Raw genomic sequence first — 24408 nt, 5'->3', positions numbered from 1 at the left:
GAAGCTCAGGATGCCCCAGCACGCTGCTAACCCCACCTTCGGGGAGGAAACACCCCTTGGACGCGTCTCTGGAGCATTGTGGCAGGGTGGCAGCAGCACCCTCGCACCTCCTTCCTCCACCTCCCTGCTTTGCTGTCCCACCTCCCACTCCTCCCCCGCACTCACTGCTCCCACCTTCCTTCCCCTCAAAGCTCCTCATGATGCGTTTTGGTCAGTCCTAACCACTCACCAACCACAACCCTTTGCACTGGGACAGCTGCCGCCGGGTGAGGGGGGGGGGGGGAGGCGCACACCTCGCCCCGGGCTGCAAGTTTGCAACGGGAGCCAAGACACCATCCTGGGTGAAGGCCAGGAATTTTGGGTTTTTTTGGGAGCCCCGAGTCACATCTGGGCTCCAGCACATGGGCTTCAACTGGGGAGAAACGTTCCTGTTGTATTCTTTGGAAAGGGCTGAGGGGTCTGCTATGTGTGAGGCAAAGAAGTGTGGACAGAAGGCAGCCTCGGCTGCTTCTCCCAGAACGATGCAGTAATATAAAGAACAAAAGTGATGCTGCTAGCCCTTCCAGGAGATAGGGGTATGCTATTGTCTTTTTTTAAATGGCCTAACTTTAAGAGGTTAACTTAAGGTGGTTTTGCATAGAAAAAATTATAATAAAAGCCCTAATAATTGATATTAGAGGATTGAGCAGGTCAAGAACGGTATCAAAACTGCTGTAAGAACAGCATCTGCTTCAGGCTGAGGGAATCAGCCCAGACACCTGCATCGGTCAAGGGGGGAGAGCTGGGGAAAGGCTGGGTGCTGGGTGGCATCCTGAATCAGGGTGTCCAGCTCTCCTCCTTCCTTCAAAATTCCACCCAGCCCTGCCTGTACCCATCCCCCCCCCTCTGCTCTAAGTGGAACTACAGAAACCCCATCGACACCGGCCCCTCAATGACAGACGCACACACAGAGCTCCACACCTTTTGGGTTGGTTGGTTGGTTTTGTTTTTTTGTTTTTTTGTTTGGGTTTTTTTTTTCCACTGTGGATGTTGTACCAGTTTTATTGGTAAAATTAACATGAAGCCTCACAAACGCTGGAACATGCTTTTCCTTTTAAAGAATTTCCACTGGACCTTAATGGTGAGCATCCAGTCGTTGACATATAAACTCTTACAAGCTGATGTGCACACGTGCGCCTGGGGGAGACGGTGGCAGCGTCCTGGTGTCAGGGATGGTTTCTGCGCGATGCACTGGGAGCCCACAATTCATTTGCCAGCCTTCTGGGCCTTCTGGGCAGACTTGGTGACTTTACCAGCCCCACCGCTCTTCTTCTCCACGTTCTTGATCACGCCCACGGCCACAGTCTGCCGCATGTCACGGACAGCGAAGCGGCCTGCGGGATGGAGAGCAGGGGGACGTGAGTGACACGCAGCTGCCTTGCCTGCCCTATGGCTGAGGTCTTCTGGGTGGGTGATGGTGGGATCTACGCCCACCACTCGTGGTACCATATATCACCCCTGGCTTGGGAGCAGGTTCCTGAAGGAACAAGCCATGAGCCACCGTGCCTTGCTCTGACCACCAAGCTAGCCCTGATGGTCCTCTCTGTTTAAATGACTTTAAATCACATCTGCTTTCTGCAAACTCCTGGCATTGCTAAGCTTGCAGATGTGCCACATCATCCATGGAAAGCATGGCACTTCCCTGCATTACAAGGTGACTGCTGCTGAGCAAACTTCCCTCTTTCTTCTCCTGACCGGTTGTGTTTTAGGGCAGAGAGAGGGAAGCTGAAAAATGTTTCTGCATTCAGAAACTGTTGGGGTTTAGTAACCTTGAAGGAAAGGTCCTGTTGCTCCCAGAGAGAAAACCCTGCCTTTGGAAACCCAGCTCAGCAGAAAGCCCACCCCACCCCACCAGCCCTAACACATTCATGCATCAGTTTTGCACCTCCAGCACATGGGGGAGCAATAAAACTTTCCCAGTTCCCTCCCCAGTCTAACTGGTGGGGGATACTGGGAGAGGCTCAGCATGCCTGGTGTGAGCTCTACACCTGTAGAGCCTTTGTGCTCCTCTTCAGGAGACCTCCAAAGAGCCATTCCCTTACCAAGGGGTGGGTACTGGGAGAAGCTCTCCACACACATCGGCTTGCCGGGGATCATCTCCACGATGGCTGCATCCCCTGATTTCAGGGACTTGGGGTTGTCCTCCAGCTTCTTGCCAGAGCGTCGGTCAATCTTCTCCTTCAGCTCAGCAAACTTGCAGGCGATGTGTGCGGTGTGGCAGTCGATGACGGGCGAGTAGCCGGCGCTGATCTGGCCAGGGTGGTTCAGGATGATCACCTGGGGGACAGAGCAGTGTCAGGGCAAGGCTGGGAGCCGGAGGAGAGTGGCAAACCATGCACGGTGGCACCACCAGCTCTTGCTGACCTGAGATGTGAACTGCGCTGCCTCCTGCGGTGGGTCCGACTTGCTGTCCCCGCAGACATTCCCGCGGCGGATGTCCTTGACAGAGACGTTCTTCACATTGAAGCCAACATTGTCCCCAGGCAAAGCCTCACTCAGGGCCTCATGGTGCATCTCCACAGACTTCACCTCGGTGGTGATGTTCACAGGTGCAAAGGTGACCACCATGCCAGGTCGCAGGATGCCAGTCTCCACCCGGCCCACAGGGACTGTGCCAATCCCTGTGGAGACAAGGGCAGAGCAGAGCAAAATGTAACCTGCTTGGCATATTCCTGGGCCAGAGCCTGGCTGCAGCAAAAGCAAAACATCTTCAGTGGTTTTCACCAAAAATGGTATTTGCTTCTTGACCCAAACCCCCGAGCTTTTAGCAGCAAGATCAACATTAGGGTCTTCAAAAATACCACCAGTCTGTCCTTTCTACCCGATGTTTTGTAAAAAATGAGTAACACCATAATCAGAAGACCCTGAGCAACGCACATACCCTGAAAGCTCTTCCTCTGTAGCAGTGGTGGAGTTCCCTACATGGAGGACTGGGCACATCACAGCTTGTGTGCAACAGGATGCTCCAAATCCTTGACGGCCACACCATCAGCATGGGACAAGGCCCAAAAGTGACAAAGAATGAGGGTGGCTATTTAAATGAAGGGGACCTTTTATACCCTGTGTCATTATAAGACTTTGGGAAAACTCACCTTTGGAGTCAGGTAAAGAATCGTTAAGAGAAACAACCTTGAAAAGAGGTTGGCTGGACCTGTCTGCTCCTCCACATCCACCCTTCTGCCTCCCTTCCTCCCTCCCCATGGTGTCTCTGCTCTCTAAGGACCTGCCTTATGGTAAACCCAAATCTCTTTGTCCCAGCTGAGCTAGGGGAGGACACAGACCTGCTCATGACCTTTCATCTCCATTGCAAACAGAAGACCGCATTAAAAAGCCTGCTAAAACCTATGTTCAATCCCCACCTGGTTTCTGCAGTGCATGTGTCCTTGGAAAAGTGTGGAAAAGGGCTACAAATGGCTGTGCCTGCCTGATCCAGCAGCCCAGGAGTCAGCAGGGCTGCCTGCTGCTGTCAGCAGGTCAGAGAGCTCACAGGGTATTTATAGTTCAGAAAAGCGTCCCCATCACCACTCCAGAGGGAAGGGGAGACGAGCTGGCCGCTGCACTCCCTACATGGCTGGTGCCATGGGCCAGCTCAGCAGACAGAGGTGCCGATGATGGACACCAGCATTTGGGAAGCATAGGCAGACCGCGGCCAAGGTGCCGCACACCAGCCTCATCAGTGGCCCCGCCGCTGGTCTTGTCCCTCATCTGAGTCCCAGCATGGCTTTTGCTTGCCTCCGACAACTGAATCTGCAGCCATTCTGGCACTGCACGTTCCCTGGGGAGAGCTCATAAACCTGCTGCTCCTCTCCATTCCCTGGACACCTTTGGGCACATCTACCCCCACCCCAGACAGCCCAATCTCTAATGGGGTCTTTGCCCTGGAGCTGCCACCCTCCTCCCCAGCATTATCTCAAGTTTGAAGAATTCAATCCCTCCAGTTTCCCAGTGTCTGGAAATGTCATTCCCAAACTCCCGTGGAATGAAGACTCCAGTTAAAGCAGAAGGAAGAGGGATATGCTCACCTCCAATCTTGTAGACATCCTGGAGGGGCAGGCGCAGGGGTTTATCTGTGGGGCGAGTTGGGGGCAGGATGGTGTCCAGGGCCTCCAAGAGGGACACCCCGCTGGCGTTGCCTTCCTTGCGCTCCACCTTCCAGCCTTTGAACCAAGGCATCTGGAAACACAGCAGCAACAACATAGAATCATGGAACGGTTTGGGTTGGAGGGGACCTTAAAGACCATCTCATTCCAACCTCCATGCGATGGGCAGGGACACCTCCCACTAGACAAAGTTGCTCCAAGCCCCATCCAGCCTGTCCTTGAACACTTCCAACATGCACCAAGTGTGCCTGTCCTCAGCTTCCAGAGGTGACCCCAGAGAGACGTCCCACCAGGACAGCCTTCATGGAGTCGGTCCAGCCATGTCCTGGCTTTACCTGGGGACTTCTTTCCGCTTCACCATCCCTGCAGGCTTATCTGCACCCCTTTACTTGATCTCCCCCCGCCTCTCTTCTAGAAACATGAAAAACATCCATTAACAGTAGAAAAAAGGATGGAAGTGGTTAAAGCCAGCAAATTCACAGCCCACTTCCAACACCAACAAACAGGCGCTGTGCCAGGCCTGGATCCTGCCTTCCAACCATGCCTCCAGCACAGGGACCACAGGGTCTCCAGCCAAATCCCAGCTAAAGCACTCAACCTTCAGTCCTGGGAACCAAGTTTCTTCAAAGTGAGCCCCAGAAAGACACTTTTCCCTGCTCGCTCCTTCTGTCATCCCTCCAGGGTTTGAATTTTAAACCCTGGCTTGGAAGGATGCTGGAAACCCAGCACTTGCACTAGGGCTGCTGAGAGGCAGGATTGTTTTTCACAGATGCTCTCTGCTCCTGCCCTAAATTGGACCTTTGAAGCTAAAATTGGCCAGAAAAGAGGCAGAGAGGTATGGAAACATGCTCAGCAGAGGCCATGCTTTGATGCAGGGAAAAGCAGTGCTTTCTTGGGGTGATGCTGCACATTTGGAACCTGTAGCAATGCCTGGGGCTTGCTGGCAAGAAAAATTCAGTCCCGGGTCTGAAACAACCCTGATACAACAAAAAGAGATCAGAGCCTGAGAGGTCATTCCCCCTTCCTCTGCACAGAGAGGTTCAGACAATGTTTTCCCACTCAGATGTAAAATGCTGCCCACGTGCCCCAGCTCCATCACGCACATTATGGATGTGGCTTCTCTCTTAAGCACCAACAGCAGTGGCATAGTGCAGTGGGCATGGGGCTGGGGGGGAAATGGGACCCCCAAAGCACCCCTGGCTTCACAGCCATCTCTGGAGGACACAGCTATGCCAAGGCTGGTTTCCTACCCCACAGTCTGTGCCTCTTTTGGGAAGGAGCAAGGGAAAGAGCTGAGTCCAGCCAGGGGATTCAGCCTGTATCGAACATGCTCAGGTCAGCCCCCTTCAGAGGGTCACATCTGACATCAATTGTCTTCCTTGGTGGCAGTGGCAGGAGAAGCCTGGGGACACTTTTGCAGAGGGATCCTTCCCAGGGCACTGCAGCTATCAGCCAGCCCCAGCACCACGCTAACAGCTTGGTGAAATGATAAATCCATCCAGATGGTGACGGAGCCGCATGTGATGCGCAGGATGACTCAGACCTTCCCTCCAGCCTGCTGTCGCACAGCCCAAAACGCCGCGCAGGTGCCCATGGGAGCAGCTGCCCCCGGCAGCCAGCTGCCTGAAGGCTCTGCTCTTGAGGGTGACGGCCACCACGTGCCCTGCAGCACTGGCGCCTCTGTCCCTGCACGGCTTGGGGACATGGGAAAATGGCAACCTCTGCCCGTGATGCCTGGCTGTCAGAGCCATGCTTGTTCCTTTTGATGCTTTATCCATGAAACTTCTGACATCCCAAGAATCACGTAAAAGATGCGCTTTGACACCTTCTGGGAGCAAATCCGCCTCAGCATGGCCCCAGGGTGAGAAGCATCTGCAAAACCTGGTTTGTGCTGCCTCCTAAGGCCGCCCAAGTAAAACCTCTTATGCATTCCTCAAATCTGCTTCCCAAAGAGCAATTGCTATTCCACCACTCCTATGGCAAAAGCAGGATTGGACCAAACGGCACAGCCAGAGTAAACTGAAGGCTCAAGCCCCCATAAATAACAGCTGAGCTCCAACTCTTCTGCACCCCAAGCGCATTTTACAGAACAGTTGCCCTTCTCTGACTTTACCCAGCCCGTGAGCGTCCCAACTCAGCCACCGCACACACCCCAACGCTGAGGCTGCAGCCCCAGGCCCCCACACTCCCTTGCACCGCAGGCTGGGTGCACTTGAGTTGCAGCATCCCACGGGGTGAAAGTCTCCCAAACCACATTGAATGGCCCAGTTCTGCTGGTGGCAGCACCAGGAAGATGGCTTCACATAAACCCCCATTTGCCAAAAAGCTCTCAAACGTCAAACTTTGATGCAAGAGTGCAGCACAGCCATCATTTTTTGCAGCTGGCCTTGGGCTGCTGTGCAACAGGGACATGGGCTGGACTCTCCCACGCAGAGCTGGCTCCAGCCTGGTGTACCACCGCACCTCCCCTCGCCCAGAGGTGACAGGAGCTATAGGGATGTCACAGCTTTTAACCCCCACTTTCTGATAAGTCCCCTCACAGACAGACAAGTCACTTGACTGTCTTAGGCTTTAGTGAAACCCCACCAGAAAGTATGAGTGAAAAAAAAAGAGCTCTTTCAGGTGAGGAACAAGAAGAGAGGTATCTGCACCAGCTTCCTGCTCAAGCGTCCCTAGATGTGGTGCAGCATGGGGAGGAGAAATCTGTTCCAAGCCAGTGTCCTGGCAAAGGCAGGATGGGAACCTCCTGGGGACCACAGCATGGGGAGGACCCTGCACCCTCCCTGGCAAAGCTCATGCTGATCCAGACCTCTGGCCAGGCTCTCTTCCCAATTCCTGAGCTCAGGCAGCTCTTGGGAACCCACCCTGAGGCCAGCTGCCTCCTTACGGCAAAGGGGCAAGTTTTGGCCACTGCCTTCCCCTGGGCAGCACATCGCATTGAGAACATGCTCTGAGACCCATCCGGAGGAAGGGGGCCAGCGAGCCCCATCCTGCTCTGTGCCTCCCCTTTGCAGCCTATTAATAGGAGAATTGTTTGGGATCATCTTCCCGGCCCAGCAGCTGCTGACATTTGGAGCCTGTCTGATTTGAGGCACCCAGGAACTATGCGGCTGGGTTTGGCATGGCCACAACTGACCTTTATCCCAGCTCTGCTCTGCAGGGGACAGGAACCTCCCAAGCACCCCAAAAATTCCTCCCTCCCAAGTCAGACCCAAGGGAGTTGCCTTTCCCGTGCAAAGGCTGTGAGCTGCATTTCATGACTGTGTGAACTTGCATTGCAGCACCCCTCTAGCTCAGGCTTGTGATCCCTGCCCTCCCTCACTTGCTGCTATACTCGTACATTGCCTCCCTCGATATAGAGCCCTGACCCGTAATCCACGGGTGAAGTCCTAACGTCCCCTTAGGCATTACGTTTCCCATTGGTTTCACAAGAGGTTGCTGAGGGGTTCTGGTCTGAGCGCCTTGCTCAAGGTTGCCCAGAAGCCAGCGGAAGGGCAGGGACCTTCCTCTGGCCAGAACTTTCCAGCCCATCATTTCTTTAGAAGACTAAAGCTGGGGTAGCTTTTTCCCCCCAAAAAAAGTGTTGGAATAAATGTTATCGGCAGCATGTCTGCTGAGAAGCCTCCATCCTTCCTCAAGCTCTTCTTTCTCCCCATATGAAATAATGGCGTGGGCCCACCCAGAGCACCCTGCCTTTGTAACCCCGCCACCACCAAGGCATGGAGGGAGAGGCACCGTAAAAATCAACTGGACAAGGAGCAGCCCCAAATGGATGCTCTAGGAAATCACAGTTTTGGCCAGAGAAACCTGGTACCTCCACGAGAAAAAGTCATCTTAAGAAGTGAGATCCCAGCACTGAAACTGGAGGTTTGGCTGCCACAGCGGCATACAGCACCGCTGGGAAAGGGCACCTGATGCCCAGCACAGGGGGACCTGGCTGCGTGGTGAGCGCTGTTCCGAGCCTGTCACCAGACTGTGTTGTTTCCCCCAGAAAACAATGCCCTAAACCCACACATGATGCTCCTGCTGAGAGTGACAATTGCTGTGGAAGGCTCTAACGTCACCATGGGACTGACGATGCGAAACCTTCAAATCACATCCCAGAAGCAAAGCCACACAGATCATCCTCTGGAGATGCTCAAGGTTAGCTGCCGGGATGTCTGGCTACGGTACAGCGACCAGTGTGCCCACGAACAGTGCGCCCATTCATCCCGGCTCAGCGCACTCTGAGCTACGTGACAAACACATCTATGCTGGCAACACGGGCCATTACACGCAACGGGCGCACGAAACGTGTCTGCGGTTTTCAGAGCACGGAGGTCAGCTTCAGCCTGAATCGGGACAGCTGGGGTGGGGGGAAAGTCTCACACAGCACACACTTACGTTGGGAGAGGGCTCCAGCATGTTGTCTCCATGCCAGCCCGAGATGGGCACGAAGGGAACTGTGGCTGGGTTGTAGCCGATCTTCTTGATGTAGGCGCTGACCTCCTTGACGATCTCATCATAGCGTTTCTCGCTGTATGGGGGCTCTGTGGAATCCATCTTGTTGATGCCCACAATAAGCTGCTTCACCCCCAGGGTGTAAGCCAGCAGGGCGTGCTCACGGGTCTGCCCGTTCTTGGAGATGCCGGCTTCAAATTCACCGACACCGGCGGCAACAATCAGGACGGCGCAGTCAGCCTGGGAGGAGAGAGCTAATGAATTGCTCCTGCCCCCAGAGACCATTGCTCCTGGTGACACCCCTAAGAGCTCTGAGTAAGCCCCAGATGAGCTCTACTCATGACTTGGGCAGGGTCCCTGCCAGCTGCTACCCATAACCCTTCCGATCTACCTCAAAACTGACCAAACTGTGTTATTTCAGACTTGCCAAATGCGCATGGCTTTGCAACATGGGTTGGAAACCAGGGTGGGTCCCTCCAGCTGCATGACCCTAAGCAGGACCTCGTCTTGATCACCCAGGGCTGCACAGACGAGACCTTATCTGAAGCCCTACTGAAGTCTTGCAAATAATCTGCCTGGGTGACGAGTGAGACTCCAGCCATGGAAACTGCTCCCCAGATTCCCTCTGTACCCAGCGCCCAGAGCAGAAGCTGCCTGGTTTTGACAGAAAGCCATGCCCAGCCCAACTGGCATCACAATGGGGACCTCGCTAGACAGGCAGCGAGGCTCATCCAGCACCCACAGCCCACGGGGAGATGCAGGCGTGTCCTGCAGTGCAACGAGGGGAAACCACTCTACCCTGGAAGGTGGAGTTTGGCAATGGGATGTGGTTTATGGGACAGCTCTTTCAAGGAAAGGGAAGGAGAAAAGATCCATGGAGTCTCCTTGAGTCAATAACACCTAATGGATTGTTTAAAGTTTCTTGTATAACTCAGCGGGCCAAGGCTAAAATAATGTGGAAATCTCCTCACACAGAGGCCTGTAGCTCACAGCATCCCACCTCCCAGAGAGGCCACATTCATCCTCACCTCCTCCACGTAGGGGAAATGGGGTGGAGAAACAATGTTTTTGTGCTCAAGGAGGCCCTTTCTCCTAGATGCCCAGGGAGGTGCAGGACCACTGTGGCATGCTGGGTCTGCTGCTGCTACCCAGCCTCTTGCGTGGACCCTACCCAACATTCTTTGATGTCTGCTGCCTCAGCTACCAACCTCCAAAAGGATTCCAACAGCATCTACACGACCCTGGTCTTGTCAGCAAGTCTCAGCTTCCAACTTCCAGCAGCTCCCCACCCCCGGCCACCATTTCTTACCTGGGAAGTCCCGGTGATCATGTTCTTGATGAAGTCCCTGTGGCCAGGTGCGTCAATGATGGTGATGTAGTACTTGGTGGTCTCAAACTTCCACAGCGAGATGTCAATGGTGATGCCACGCTCACGCTCGGCCTTCAGCTTGTCCAGCACCCAGGCGTATTTGAAGGACCCCTTCCCCATCTGGCCAACACAAAGGCAAGAGCCAGTGAGAAACCCGCCACAGCGCTGGTGCTGGCAACCCACCCTCTAGTCACATCCCAAGCTCACGTAGGCAGAGGGTCACACTGGAATCATTGAAGACAAAATTCCCTAAATTCAACGGCAGGCATGATATATTTACTAATAAATACAGGTGAAAGGAGATACTGCTCTCAACACATTCCTCGACAGGATGGAGGAGAGGCTGGAAGAAGAACCATGAAGTGAATATGTGAGCGGGGCTGGACGGGCAGGAGCTGGAACAAGTGACCCATGAGGTCTCCATGAAACGCCATGGTCCTGCAGTGTTGCTGGGAAATCATACTGCTTTAGAACTATAGAGCAATGCTGGAAAGCTTCTTCTTGTTGCATTTTAATCTGTTAACTGAGCCTGTGAGACAGCTGATTATGGGAAAGGGCATCGCTGCTTGAGTAAGCCCATAACTGGCAGGGGTATAGGATGGGAATGGGTTAAAAGCAAATGAAATGTGAGCTGGTTGCTATGAGCAGAAGAGAAACGTGATTGATTTTTGCCACAGTGTGTGCAAATTCACACGAGAAGCTACTGTGAGCTGCAGCCAGACCAACTGTTGTTGCCAAATGGCCAAAATCTCAGCCAGCATTGTAATGCATAAAATTGTGCCGGGTGAGATTAGCTACAGCAAATCTCTGTTCTGCAATAAAGCACATTCCTTGATAAAACCACAGTGTCACTTCTGAACCGCTTTCTCCTTTGGATCAGTGTCCTTGGACATCATGACAGCATGGAGAGCTGGACTTCCCCACCCCCAGCAGCACAGTGCTGGTGCTCCCAGTCTGAGCTGGGTCCTGCCAACATGGAGATGGGGCAGGACAAGACCACCCCTTGCTGACCACACTGTATGCTGGGGCAGCCTGGGGAGCCTGGCTGAAGAAAAGGGTTAATGGCCATCGATCATCAGCTCTTGGCCTCAGACACAAGGGTTTTTTTTAAGACAGAAAATAGAATTTAGGTCATTTGTGGATGATTTCATGGGCTCCTATCCCTGTGCAAGGACAGAGCTGCAATCCCCACTCCCATCCCTCCATTGCAGTGTCCTCTGTGACCGCAGTTTCTTCTGGAATATCAATGCATAGAATTCATTCTGGCCAATTATAAATCACTGGTCCAGAGGGATGCGCTTCCTGATTGCGGGCAGTGAACGCTTCAGTGCTGATCCTCACCAAGGCAGCTAACAGCACCGCATCTAAAACTGTCCTGCCCACACCGTGCCTGGGTCCTGCGCTCCAGACCTGAGCCCAGCCAGCACAAGGAATTAATGACACCGGCCCCTTTACGTAACAGCCGAGCACCGCGATGACTTTGCAGCTTGCTCTGGAGGATTACCAACAAAATCCTAAAGCCAGGAGCAAGCCTCTCCCTCCTCAGAGGGGATGCCGGGTCAAGAGGGTGATGCCCCATCTCTGCGGGGCAGCTGTGAGCTCTCGTGCCTGCAGGAAGGGCAGTCAGGGGGTGGAAAAATCCAGAATCAGATCCCTGCTCCTAAGCATCCTCCTGGCATCAGCATCAGGCTTGGTGAGGGGGCAGAGCAGGAGCTAAGGGGTTAGCCCTTGTCAGCACGCACACTGGACCCCTCTCTTGCCAGGGGAAAAGGGAGGGGGTCGTAAGAGGGTGCACATTTACTGCTGGAAATGGTGGAGACACACCGAGGAGCGAGGAACGGTGCATTTTGTGCAATGCACGAATAACGGGGAGTTCTCAGGCAGGAGCTCAGCCAGTACATCCCACAGCCTCTCACCTATCAGCAGCTTATTCCTTCACTTCTGGATGGGGAAACTGAGGCACGGAGCAGACCCCTGGCTCTCCCATGGGAGCCGAGTGGGAAACAGCACCTTATCGCAGGCAACCATGTCCCTGCACACAAACAGCCGGACATCTCGTGTGACCCCCCCCAGAACCCGCCATCATACGTAACTTGAAGACAAACGAGATCCTTTATTTAGCAAACAGTTTCCCTCCTTTCACGGGGTATATTCAGTTACCCAGAGCTGTTGTTGAAGAAAACCAGGGTATTATCTAGCTTTGCACAATACCTTCCCTGTTCGGTGCCAGAAACAGCCTGATTTTCCTTCATTGAACCCCAGCAGAGGCACAGCTTTATGTGGAGACCACTAATAATGATTTTTTAAATATTTTTTTTTCTTTTTAACAGAACAGCTCTTCTTTTGGAGATACTGTTACCTCTGCCCTTGAGGCAAATGAAAAAGAGAAAAATCCTTGCTCTTTTCTCTTAAAAAAAAAAAAAAGACTTTTTTTTTTTGTTGGCTTTTTTTTGGGTGCACGCAGGCCTCCATTTCCTATGAATGCCACCTAATGGAAGAAAACCCTTCCCCAGCCCTGCATCAGAAAATGGAGTCTGTAAGCTCAGTCAATAGGCTATTAATAGCAGCTTCCAGTCCCCGCATATTCTGGCAAGTCAGTGAAAGTGTCTCTTCAATTAAAATAGCCACAATCACACCTACAATAACCTAATCACACCACGTCTGATCTACAGGTAAAGGGGCAAAATACATGGAGGGATATCAGCAATCATTTTAAAACGCAGGGGAGAAAGATCATTTTGTATGGAGGAGGAAGCTCTGCTTACAGGCTGGAAAAAGGGGCTGACAGGGAGGTAGGAAAATGGGTGGTTTAGCTCAGATGCTATCAGCAAATTAAAAGTGTTAAGACGGACAGACGGTAAAATTTCTAATCAAGAGTGGCAGCTCTGTAAACCTTCCCCCCCCCCCCCCCCCCCCCCTTGAGATATGAGATCTTGTCCAGAAAAGGAGAAAAAAATACTTTTTTAAAAAATGTAAAAAAATAATTGAGGGATATCTGCATTAAAGCATTAAAGATTCCTGGAAGGATGACGACAAGCCATCTTCCGCAAACCAGCTCTGCCCTATCAATAACACAGCCAGGCTTTTCCTGGCTCACCCACCTCTCTAGAATTTACCATCATCAATTTCTGCGATCTTCAATTCACGTTTTCCTTCTCAAGACTATCTCTTCCTCTTTCATCTCTGTGTTTGCCACATTATAGGTATTGGGTGGTGCTTTACTGTGTGACAGCCTGCTAAATGCACGCACCATTAAATTGTATAAATTCTGCCATGATAAGAGTTAAACAAAAGAATTTAATTTAGATGCTCGTGCTTCATACAAGCTTTTCTGTATTAAAGGCTACCAATCAAGCTACACATCAGACCACCTGCCTGAGAAAACGGGAACGGAGTTTTTAACAAACTGTAACAAATGAGTGTTCCAGCTGACGCTGCACCTAGCAGGCACTGGAAGTAGATGCTTCAGAGCGAAATTCAGAGAGCCTCGCACTAAGCAGTGAGGGATTACCAGGTTTTCCTCCTCATGCATAATATTTTAGAAGGAATTTATAAATAAGGAATTTCATTCCCTGAAGCACCACGGCTTGTGGTTTTCCAGAATCCTGGCCATTACCACCGGTTCTCTAACCCACCTCGCAGACCTCACCATGCCCCTGCCCTCATTAACCGCCTGCAGCAGGGAGTCCCCCAGCTCCAGAGAAGAGGGTGGCGAGCGCCCAAATGGCCTATTTTTCCCAAGGCCAGAGAAGTCGGGAAGACCCAGGGGTGCAGAGGGGAAAAAAATAGATGGGAACAAAGGGAGAAAGAGAAGGTATGAGAAGGGCAGTGCCAGGAAAAGGGGAATATCGCCCACGGGACATTCGTGGGGCATCAGTGTGGAGCATCCCTGCGGGTGGGAGTGTGGGGCTGGGGGCACGCTGAGGGACGGGCTCCTCACCTCAGCAGCCTCCTTCTCAAATTTCTCAATGGTCCTTTTGTCAATGCCCCCGCATTTGTAGATGAGGTGCCCGGTGGTGGTGGATTTCCCAGAGTCCACATGCCCAATGACGACGATGTTGATATGCGTCTTCTCCTTCCCCATGCTGGTGGGCTACGCGGGGCTGGCCGGGGCGGGCGGCGGTGGGGAGGGCAGTGGCAACGCAGCTGCGTTTTTGGGGAGGCTGCAGGGGAAGAGGTGAGCACGTCAAAAAAGCCCCCGTGACAGCACCCTCCCAGCCCATCGGGGATGGCTCTCCTCCCCTTGCCCCACCTTCCCACTGGACCACGCGCCCCATCGCGGCTGGGGGTGCCCAGCCTCGTCTGGCAGCTCTGCCCGCTCTGGGACGGAGCCAGCCCACCCCGAAGGAGGCCAGCCGGGCTATTTCTGGCTGCCATGTACAGCCTCCAAGTCTCAGCAAGATGCCACAGTTTTCGGCATCTCGCCCTCCACCATCCTCCTGGAGACCCCCAGTTCCCAGGGCTACGTCATCGGTGCCTTGAAGGTGCCCTTCCTCCCTGGAAAAAAACCTTCCTCCAGCTCAGGGCTGCTACTGCTGCTTTCTCGGTCTTTCCAAACCCAAGGGCATCTCCTCCATGTTGTGGGTGCCCTGGGAGGAGCTGTGGGTGCCCGTCGGTGCAGGGTGCCCTCGCCGCTCCCCAGCCGTGCATGGTTCGGGTGACAACATGGTGTCCGCAAAATGGGACAGACAAAAATAGCCCTCGCCCGCTCCCCGCGCAGGGCTGCTAAGGGCAGGGCTGCCCGGAGCTGGGTGGCACGGGCTGGGGGGGCTATTATATTTTGCTGCCATGAACCTGGATGGAACAGAGGGAGGAGGCTAAAAAACACAAATCGATTTATCCGGGGAAGCTGTTCTGGCATCTCCCAGCGTTACCATGGCTCTGCGGCTGCTACACAAACCCAGCACAATTAGGAGCTTTAATTTGACGTCTAATAAAATCCAATTTTATGAATCTGCCCATAAAAGCAAAGGAGGTCAGGAGGAGTTTGCTGCTCTAATAGTGATTCAGTCATGCAGGAAATAATATCCGCTGCCAGAAGCCCCCCTGGGCAGCAAAAGCCCCGGTGCCCCCTCCCTCTCCTGCAGCACCCCCCTCCCCTGCCCTGCTGCCCCCTCCCCCTCCTGCAGCCCCCACCCGGCTCTGGCCGTTTTGCACCGCAGCGATGCCCGGTGCCCCGCGGCGCCCACCCCCGGGCGGGGACCCCTGCCCGGGCGCACCCCAGCACCCAGGCTGGCAGGTGCGGGGCCGCTTTGCGAATCGCGGATTTATTTTATCTTTTTACTCCCCCACGCACACAAGGGGCTAAAGGCTGGGGGGGGGGGGGGCGGTATTTCCCACCTGCGGGAAGCGGCACCTGCGGGATGAAGGAATGGCCCAGCTCCATCCTCCCCCCCGCCGGGGGTCCCCCCGCCCCGGGGCCGGCAGCACCCCATGCACGCACAGCGCGGGGGGGGCGCTGACCCCCCGCAGGACCCCCCCAGCCCGGTGCCCCCCGCCCCGTTGTGGAGCGGCCCCATCCCGGCCGGGGGGCCCGGAGCTCTTACCGGAGCGGCGGTCGGGGCGGCAGAGGCTGCCAGCTTGGGCTCCGGCGGCTTTATCTCCCCGGGAGGGGCCCACCTATTGACGGCGGCAGCGCAATGCAGCGGCCCCCCCGCACTACGGCAATGCGGTACCGGGCGGGGGAGGAGGAGGCGCCGGGGGGAGGAGGAGGAGGAGAAGAAGGAGGAGGAGGGAGGGAGCGAGCGAGCCAGGCGGGGGGGATGTTGGAGACGGGGAACGGGGCTGGGAGGAAAGGGAAGGTGGAGGGATGGAGAGATGGAGGGGGGGGGGGGAGATGGAGGGGGGGGGGAAGGTGGAAGGATGGGAGATAAAGGGATGGGAGGAAGATGGAGGGATGGGGAGAACAGAGGGATGGGAGAAACGGAGGAGGGGGGGAACGGAGGGGGGGAAGATGGAGGGGGAGAAGGTGGAAGGATGGGAGATAAAGGGATGGGAGGAAGATGGAGGGATGGGGAGAACAGAGGGATGGGAGAAACGGAGGGGGGGGGAAACGGAGGGGGGGAAGGTGGAGGGGTAGGAAGGTGGAAGGCTGAAAGAGTGTTTGGAGAGAGACATCAGGATGGAAGACAGAGGGATGGGAGGAAGGTGAAAGGATAAAAGATGGAGAGAGGAGAAATGGAAGATGAAAGTGTGGGGGGGAGATGGAGGGATGGGGGAGATGGAGGGATGGGGGAGATGGAGAGGAAGGGCTTTTTGGAAGACAGGGGAAAGGATGGCAGGGCTGGTCCAGGGACAGTGGTGCAGATGGAGGCCAAGTGGGGCTCAGACCCCCTGTGGCAGCCTGGGGATGGAGGGACAGGACTGGAACTGGAGGGGGGGGGCAGGGCCAGCCAGGGCCACAGCCTTATACCACAGCTCCTGCCCTGTGCCCAGTCTGACCGGTGGTGCAGAAGGGCTGTTTTCCCACAGGTGCTGGGAGAAGAGGGATCCCTGCAGGGTGCATGGGGCAAACACGTACCAGGGCAGAGCCCCACAGGCACTGACCCACATTTCTGCCTCGGTGGAAATGCCTTAGCCCGGAAGCAAACAGCAAAATAAGGGACAAATAGAGCAAAACAGATTTCTGCACCTGCAACATGTATGTTGGCTGCTCAGGAATCTGTGGTTTATTAACATCATCTCATTTAATGGGAGGTGGGGTTCAAGCCCTAGGAGGATGAGGAAACCATAAGTAATCTCCTTCAGTAATACATGAAACTTTCTGTGCATAAAAAAACCAACATGTAGTGGTCAGAATAATTATACTTGTGTCAGCTGTGCAATTACAAGGCTAATGTAACATTTTTTGTGTCCCAAAGCCAAATATAGGTCAAAAGAAAGCTAATTTTGATTTAAGCTATGTCATAGCCCAGGCCAGTTTTATGGCCCAGACCATCCTTTCAGGGAATTTAATAGCTAAATCAGGTACCCTCAGGTACTCTTATGAAGATACTCTTACCTTCATAGCCTAAGGGTTAAAAACTTATACATCATGTAGATTAAAATGTTACTAACCTCTCATTAATACTTAAAGGGAGACTTTTATTTTTTTCTGAATGTTATAGTTCATTGGTATTTTCTTAGAAATATGATAGGAAAGATATCTTTTACTTTTATGCAGCATTCCTTGCACAACATAAAATGCACTGAGTGCCAGAAAAAATAAAAATAAACTTCCAAGAGGAAGGCTCTAAGACAGCATTTAAAGGGATTGACCAAGCCTTCTTGTGGGACAGAAGTAGTAGCGTTACCCCAAGTCTGGATGTGCCGGGGATGGACACCAAGTGTGACAACGCGTAGAGGGGATGGGTATATAGATCCTTTATTCTTCCTATCCAGATTTTAGTACTTTGCCGAAAAATAAACTCCCAAGGGCTGCAGGCAGCCTGGGAACTGCCCTCAGCAGGGCAGAGACTGTGTTTGCTAATGAAGACTTTCAGCCTTCACAGAGATGGAATAAATCCTAGGTCCCTGTGCCGCTTGGGCCAGGTGAGTGTGTGATGGAGCTCTCCTCTCTCCATTCCTTCTCCAGTAAAAAGAATTTGAATTTTCACCGCTTTTCCCAGGCAAGGAAAAGAAAAACGGACAGTGCACTGTGCTTTACTTCTACAGTGAAACAGAGCCTGATGGCCCAGCAGACTATAAATAGTGTGGGAGACAGGCAGGAGAGCGAGCTGTCAGACCTGGCTAATCCTGGCTCCGTCAAGCCACCCCGTGCCCAGCCTCCGGGAAGCTGAAAGCCCCAGCTGTGTGCCCAGGTCTCGCCAGCGCCTGGAGAAAAGGGCTTCGCTAAACGTGTGTGGTTCCTGTGAACCATCAAGTGCGATTGCCACACCCCAGTGGAACCATTTTCCCTCCTGGAAAATGATGGCAATCTGTCCTTAAATGTTCAGCTATGTAAAATAAAGAGACTTGAGCAGGCAAATCTGAGGGCGGCTGAAGTTTAGCGCCTCGTCTTCATCCATCTGGCTTCAGATTCAGGTCCCAGCTGAAGCAATTCCTGTACATCCTATTTAGGCTTGATTTCCCCCACCCCAGAAACTATTACCAAATGATTTGGGGTCACTCAGGAAAACAGAAACCCCCTCAAAAGGATGGGCAGGCTGCACACGTGCAGGGTGGGTACCTCATACCCTTTCATCATCACCTCAACCCCATCCAGCCCTGCAGCTCCCCAAGTTAGGATCTGATGGTTTAAGCTGTGCTAAAATTTCCATTAGCCCAGACATAATAATTGAGGGTTGGGGTTTTTTTTGTTTTGTTTCCAAAGAGGCCCTGCACAGTGTGACTGGGAGAGTGAATAATCCGCAGTGCTGGTAATTTGTATGTATCTGGGATGCGAACACCCCAGGCTGCCTGCCTGAATTTGCCTTCACGCTGGGGATGTTTCTTCCCGTGAGTAACGCGTTCAGCTAACTGAGCACTTGTGGGTTTGTTGCTATAAAATGCATCAGGTCTTCTTTGAAGGTGGGGGTTTGGGCAAAGCAGACAGCAGCCATGAGGGATGCCTGCCCTGATGTTATCAGCTCCAGAAGCCCTGCTCTCGCTGGGGAGAAGCTGAGGCTGGACACAGGCATGGCTATAAATTGCTATTGTCTTTCTTCTTCCCATACAAAGCAATGGAGATATTTTCCTTGGAAGGAAGAAATGCATGGCCTCATGCTGGCCTCATGCAACAGCCATCAGAAAAGCTGATCAGAGGCGTGTAGGGCACCGGTTGTCCTCTAAAGGGCAGCTTTATGGAAGGGGTGAATGCTGTTAGGTTTCCCTCTTCCCATAGTCAGGCTTCCAGTTCCTCCCACACGAGTTTTAGAGGCTTTGCACCCAGATGTTTCAGCGTATACCATCTGCTGGAAATGGACAAGCACAAAACACTGAGACATTGGCCATCCTCTCATCTATACAAAATGCATCCCGCAGCGATCCTGAGTGCCAGGGCCGGTGCGCATAAAACAGGCATTCCCATTTCACTTATACCCCAGCTTAAGTGAGGTTAAGATGGGATGGGATTCCCCACTGTGTTTCCCAGAGGTTTCTACACCATGTTTATGTAGGGTTGGCTTTGAGGTCAGCCTTTCCAAGCCCCCATGTTTATGTGTCATGCCTCTCTCTCTCTGTTTGCCTGGCAGCACTCCCAGCTCCAGGCACGAAACAGGAGAAGATTTCATGGAACTTTTAATGCAAGCAGTTTTTTCAGCTCAGGCTCATGCTGTAGACCTGGAGAGGGGAGATGAAGACAGAAATGATGGGACAGAAAGGCAGGGGAAGGAGGAGGAGGGGAGTATTTTGAGGTCCTGCACTAAGTGCATGCTGCTGATACCTTTAAATTGGAGCCAGAGGTTTAAAAATAAACTTTGGAAATGATAACAAGATGCCCAAGCCCTCCAGCCACCCAGCCAGCTGGGGACGGTGTCTGGTGTCATCCCTGATGGGACAGCAGTGTACCTTTTGTGGGTTGGGCTGCATCAGGCTACACCCAAGGACCCACCATCATGCTCGCACCACTGGGACCTGGCTTTTGGTGTAGCCACAGCTATCGGCAATCGCCCAAGGAGATCTGAGGTAGCAATGCTGAAGGGACAATGCTTAAAGGCCTTAAAAACCATCCCCATCCATCCTGGGCATGGGTGGTAGCATGTGGCTCCAGGCGTGCCATGGGGATGCTCCTCCAGAAACGCCTTTTCCACCAAACGGCTGAGTTATGGGATTGAGACAGGGAAATCCCTCCACCCTAGGGCAGCAGTGCCCCAGGTGTTTGTAGGTATTCACCCCAAAACTCAGCTCTGCCACAGAAAGCCTCCGGAGCCATGGGGGCTGAGGCAGCTCCTGTGTTGGCTCCTGGTGCCCACGTTCGCCTGGGAGCACAGTAAAACCACTTCTGACTTTAAACATTTTTAATAACAGCCGGACATCACACATTCATGGGGTGAAATTCCTCCTCTGGTGGTAAATCAATGGCCTTAATAACTCTCCATCTTTTACTGAAAACCCACATACAAGCAGAGGATGTTGCTATGGCTTAGCATTTAGACTGGAATGCAGTGCAGAGGTGTCCCCATGGTGCGAGGCACCAGGGCCATGGGGCAGCACCGGGAGCAGGGGAGGATCAGGCCACTTCCAGCTCTAGGGCTTGACCTGCTCCCTGGCACCTTAAGCTGTGAATCCTGTTGCAGAGACACAGGGGAGCAAAATCTCTGCATGCAGCATAAATCTTCCACGAGCTGGCAGCCCCACGCAGCCGAGGGACCCATCCAGCACTTCTTGCCCTCCAGCCAGCCTTGGTGGGTGCCAATACAGATTTTAATCTCTTTCTTTAAGAAACCACAACACACACAAGACCCTGTACCCCAATGTCCCCAGCAAGCAGCTTGTAGGCTCTTGGCCAAATTCAGCCAGGTTGAGAGAGAGGTGGTGACCTCAGATAAAACTGTCGGGAGCTCATCCCTCTGGGATGCAGTTCCTCCAGCACCCTCTGATGCAGCTTTCTCATCCCACCTCTCTGAGCTCAGCAGCACCCCAGGGCTTATAATACACCCTTGGGTGCACATCCCCAAGTCAAACGCAGCAGCTCCCCACCTATCTTCAGATTTTCTCTGAAGATTTTAACTCCTGTACTGCTCTTCACCTTCCCCACCATCATTTTAATATTGTCACTCTTATTTCTTCCTGTTCCCCGAGGTGCCACTGGCAGGGAAGAGGCTATGGGGGATAAAACCACTCAATCTGCGCCGCTGTCCACCTGGGAAGCAGCCAGGATGAACATTTCCACACTCTGGAATCTTTTTTAACACCAGGGGAGGAGAAAAACACCATTTCAAATGCATCTCTTTAGGGACACCCTGACATTTCTGCTGCCTGGATGTAGCAGCTGCGGGGGCTGCGAGAAGCTGATCCTGTAAATCTCCTCGTGTGCCCAGGAGGGGACAGACCCTGATCTAGGTCAAGCCCAGGTGAGGTAAGACACCTCTGTCCTGGGGTTTAACGCTGTTTGCAGGATACTGCGTTGCTCCTGGACCATGCTGCTTTTACAGCAAGGGCGTCTGGTGCCCTATCAAGCCTCAACAGATTGATGTGTTTGTTTTGGCAGCCATGCGCATCTCCAAGTTAGGCAAAGCCTGCATTAATCCTGGGGACGGCTTTTCATATTAAACTGCAGCCACTGAGCAAAAAGAGCCCCAGCTGCCCGTATCTTCAGATCATTTTAGTCGAAGGGCTGTCAGCGGAGGTACCTGGCTAACAGCATAAGCTTTGGATGCATCCAGAGGGAGAAATAAGGATCAGGGAGCTTAATGAAAAAATTTGTTGCTGAACCAACCCCCATCAAAGCCCAAAAATTTATATTAGTGAGGAATTTGTTTGCATATGATGGTAGTGAATGGCAGTGAAACCTCCCCGAATCCCACAAAGGAGATGCTGGTCTAAGAGTTTTCTGTGGAGAGACAGATCCTGCTCGGTGCCCCTGCTGGTTTCTGCAAGATGGTTTTCCAGCTTTCGCAGAGGAATGGATGGGTCAAATGTCAGGAACTCGTGGGACCAAGTTCACTTAAAAGCCTCTGGATTTCAGCAAGCAGCAATGATCTCTCTTCACTGCCTTTTCCGAATTGTGAACATCCCTTTCACACAGGCAAATCAGGCAGTCCTGGACTTCCCACCTAATTCTCTCCACAAAGTGCATATTTTCAGATCACTCAGAATTTTAGGGGTCTCTGACACCAATTCCCTGTGCTCTTTTGGAAATCAGCTCTGGAAGCCCGCACCCCCTGGCACAAACTGCAGGTGAGGATAGCAGAGCTGCTCCCATCACTGCAGGGACAGTGGTGCGTGCCCCGATCTAACTTTGGTTCTTTCTCCTGCCCAGGTGGCACTTGAGCCACTTTGCTGCACACATCCCAGAAAGGCAGAGCATGATTTCCAGCTGACAGGTAAAATACACTGCTCAGGTGTTGTGCTTCAGGAAAATCTCCCCTTGTATTTCCAGGACATCCCCTTTTCTGATTAAAACACGTGCAGGCAGGGAAGATGCCCAGGTATGTGTGTCGGCCGCAACATGGGTTTGCTTTTGGCTCTTACTCTGACCTCTGTGAGGCTGCAAAGGCCCCAGGCAGAGGGGAGAGGATGGCCCTAATGTAGTATTTGGAGTGAATTTGGGCTATTTTTTATCCATAGGTGGCAGCAGCTGTCTGCGCTGGGCGGACAATGCCCCGATCCCAAACCTGGCACTGAACGACACAGCCGGGAAAATGCAGTGCGGCAGGAGCGGGAGGGCAGAGCCAGACCACAGGTCGTGCCTGCTCCCTCCCCTGCAGCAAGAGGCCCTCGACAGAGGGAGAATTAAGGAAAACCCGCAGGATCAAGCTCTGCAGCACCATAAAGAGCTCAAGCCTGCACCACTGCTGTGCCGGGAGCGAGCGCTGCCTTCTCACCCGGGTGGAAAACTGCTGCGTGCTCCGCGGTGGGGATGGGGAAGGGGCTGCTGGGCAACTTTCGCACCATTGACCAAATTTCTGAGAACATCTCACCCCCAGAGGGAATTGGGTAGCAGCATGAAACCTCATCAGCTGGGCCCTGGGGTGCCCCATCGCTCCCGGCGTTTGCTGACACCCGGCTGTGACGTCCTGTGAGCGCTGGTGGGGTCCAAGGGCAGCAGCTCCTGCAGCCCCACAGCCTTTGCTGGCTTCCAGATGTTTCTGCCGTACAAACTGTGACTCAAAAGGCTATCTCCCCACGGCACACACAACCGGCAGATAACAAAAGCCAGTTGGCAGCTGTAACATGGAGCCCAAAGAACCAGATTTAAAAAAAGAAAAAAGAAGGACAACACAGAAACCTTGCTCAAAAGCAACCTGCTAGGAGAGTGGCAGTCAGCTCAGAGGCTCCAATTAGAGGAAAATCAAAGAGAAAATCTATCTAAATCTTGTCATCTGCTTGCTTTTAAAACTACTGATTCTCGATCAATACAAATTCAATGTATCTTCCTCTCCTCAGCATACCTAGGCCAGGCTTTGTCCTGGGAAACCAGCCTGGCTGCTCCATCAGTCCCCCCCAGCTGCTCCATCCCACCAGCACTGCTCCAGCTATCGATGTGGATTTGGCTTTGGGATGAAGAGCAGAGCAAGGCATGTTTTGCTGTAGTCTGTCACTCATCCACATGGGGAGACTCATCTCCCTGAACCAGTGAAGCCCCAGTTAACCCCCATTGCTACAGGTGCAGCATCACGCCCCTGGCGCCGTCTGCGTAAGGAGCCGATCCTTCGAAACGCAGCCCCAAACGTGGGTGTAAGTGGTGTCCTTGCACAAAGGGACTAGGAAGTGTTTGCTCATCTCTGCTCTATCATTAATTAAAGCAATTAGCCCACTCAGGATCAGTGGGGTACAAAGGCATCCTGAACCCACCGGGGAGAATACACTCCATTATAGAATATAATCTCTCTATCAATATACTCTCTTTGCTCTGTGCATTATTAGAGGGACTTAGGATGCAGGAATACATCTCTCAGGAAGGATTTGAGGAGGAACCTGAAAAATGACACCAGCTTCACTAAAACAAAAATGACTTTTCAGGTTTGAAGCACCCAGTTTTCACCCTTTCTGTCTTTCCCTCCTGGGTCAGAAAAATCTCCCAAGCCTGCGCCCAAAAGCTCTCCATGCTTTGCTGGGCTGGCCCAGGGGTTCCAGGGACCCCAAAATCAAACCACTGATCAAACCTGATGATGAGGCACAAAAGCGAAGCCTAATGCTGGGCATGAAAACATCCACGTGGTTGTTTGCCTGTTGGTATTTGGGTATTCAAAGTCCATCACGGTCTTTAGCCAACTCCTTCCCTGGAAAACGCTGAGTCGGTATCATCCATGGGGAAACTGAGGCACGGCTGGAAGAACTTGGTCCCAAGATGGATTGCGCATGCTCTTGTGTTGGTCCTTAAACCTCCGGGGTAGACTTTGAAAATAAACAAATTATTTACAACTTTGTGGTGCCAAGGATTTCCCCGAAGCTGTCCCAGCTGATTTCCCGGGAGCGTGCACACAGGCTGCGTGCAAGGGACAGCACCCGTCCCAGCAGCGATGGCAGGAGTATTGCCTGGTTCTGTGGGCCAGACAGGGGGATCTGGGGTCACGGGCCACCCAGAGTGTCTCCGTGCCAGGGGGATCTGTGGACATGAGCCATCCGGACTGTCCCCATGCTGTGGCTTGTCCCCGTGCTGCCCCCAGGGCAGCTCGGCCTTTGAGCAGCTCTGTGAGCTGTGTGGGGACATCAATGTCCTCCTGGAGCAACCCAGCGCTGTCCCCCTGGAGCTGGCTGCTTGCCCCTGAAGCTTAATAACTCCAGATTAATATGAAAATATCACAGACTGGGGGAGGAATGAACCTTGCTGCATGGACAGTTTGTGCCAGAACCACCCCAGGCTGGGATACGGGCTCC

At 53.1% G+C, this 24408-nt stretch overlaps 1 protein-coding gene across 1 annotated transcript; it reads right to left on the bottom strand.

Annotated features, from left to right (window-relative positions):
- Positions 1-1025: 1025 nt before the first annotated feature.
- On the bottom strand, positions 1026-15818 carry EEF1A2 (eukaryotic translation elongation factor 1 alpha 2). The gene is made up of 8 exons (XM_040609219.1): positions 15495-15818; positions 13889-14111; positions 9889-10068; positions 8523-8819; positions 4062-4212; positions 2404-2660; positions 2082-2316; positions 1026-1373 (listed from the first exon to the last, which is right to left on the bottom strand). Exons 2-8 carry the CDS (start codon positions 14030-14032, stop codon positions 1246-1248), a joined length of 1392 nt encoding a protein of 463 aa, XP_040465153.1. The 5' UTR covers positions 14033-14111; positions 15495-15818; the 3' UTR covers positions 1026-1245.
- Positions 15819-24408: the final 8590 nt, after the last annotated feature.

This window comes from Falco naumanni, chromosome 10, assembly GCF_017639655.2.
Source record: "Falco naumanni isolate bFalNau1 chromosome 10, bFalNau1.pat, whole genome shotgun sequence".
Taxonomy (NCBI): Eukaryota; Metazoa; Chordata; class Aves; order Falconiformes; family Falconidae; genus Falco; species Falco naumanni.
The sequence above is the reverse complement of the archived record's forward strand: the minus strand, read 5'-3'. Positions and strand labels throughout refer to the sequence as shown.

Coding starts and splice junctions, on each gene's coding strand:
- EEF1A2 (XM_040609219.1), bottom strand. CDS start 14,032: ATGGGGAAGGAGAAGACGCATATCAACATCGTCGTCATTGGGCATGTG. Junction 4,213..8,522: donor TGCTGGAGCCCTCTCCCAAC/GTAAGTGTGTGC, acceptor CTGTGTTTCCAG/ATGCCTTGGTTCAAAGGCTG. Junction 2,661..4,061: donor GGATGTCTACAAGATTGGAG/GTGAGCATATCC, acceptor TTGTCTCCACAG/GGATTGGCACAGTCCCTGTG.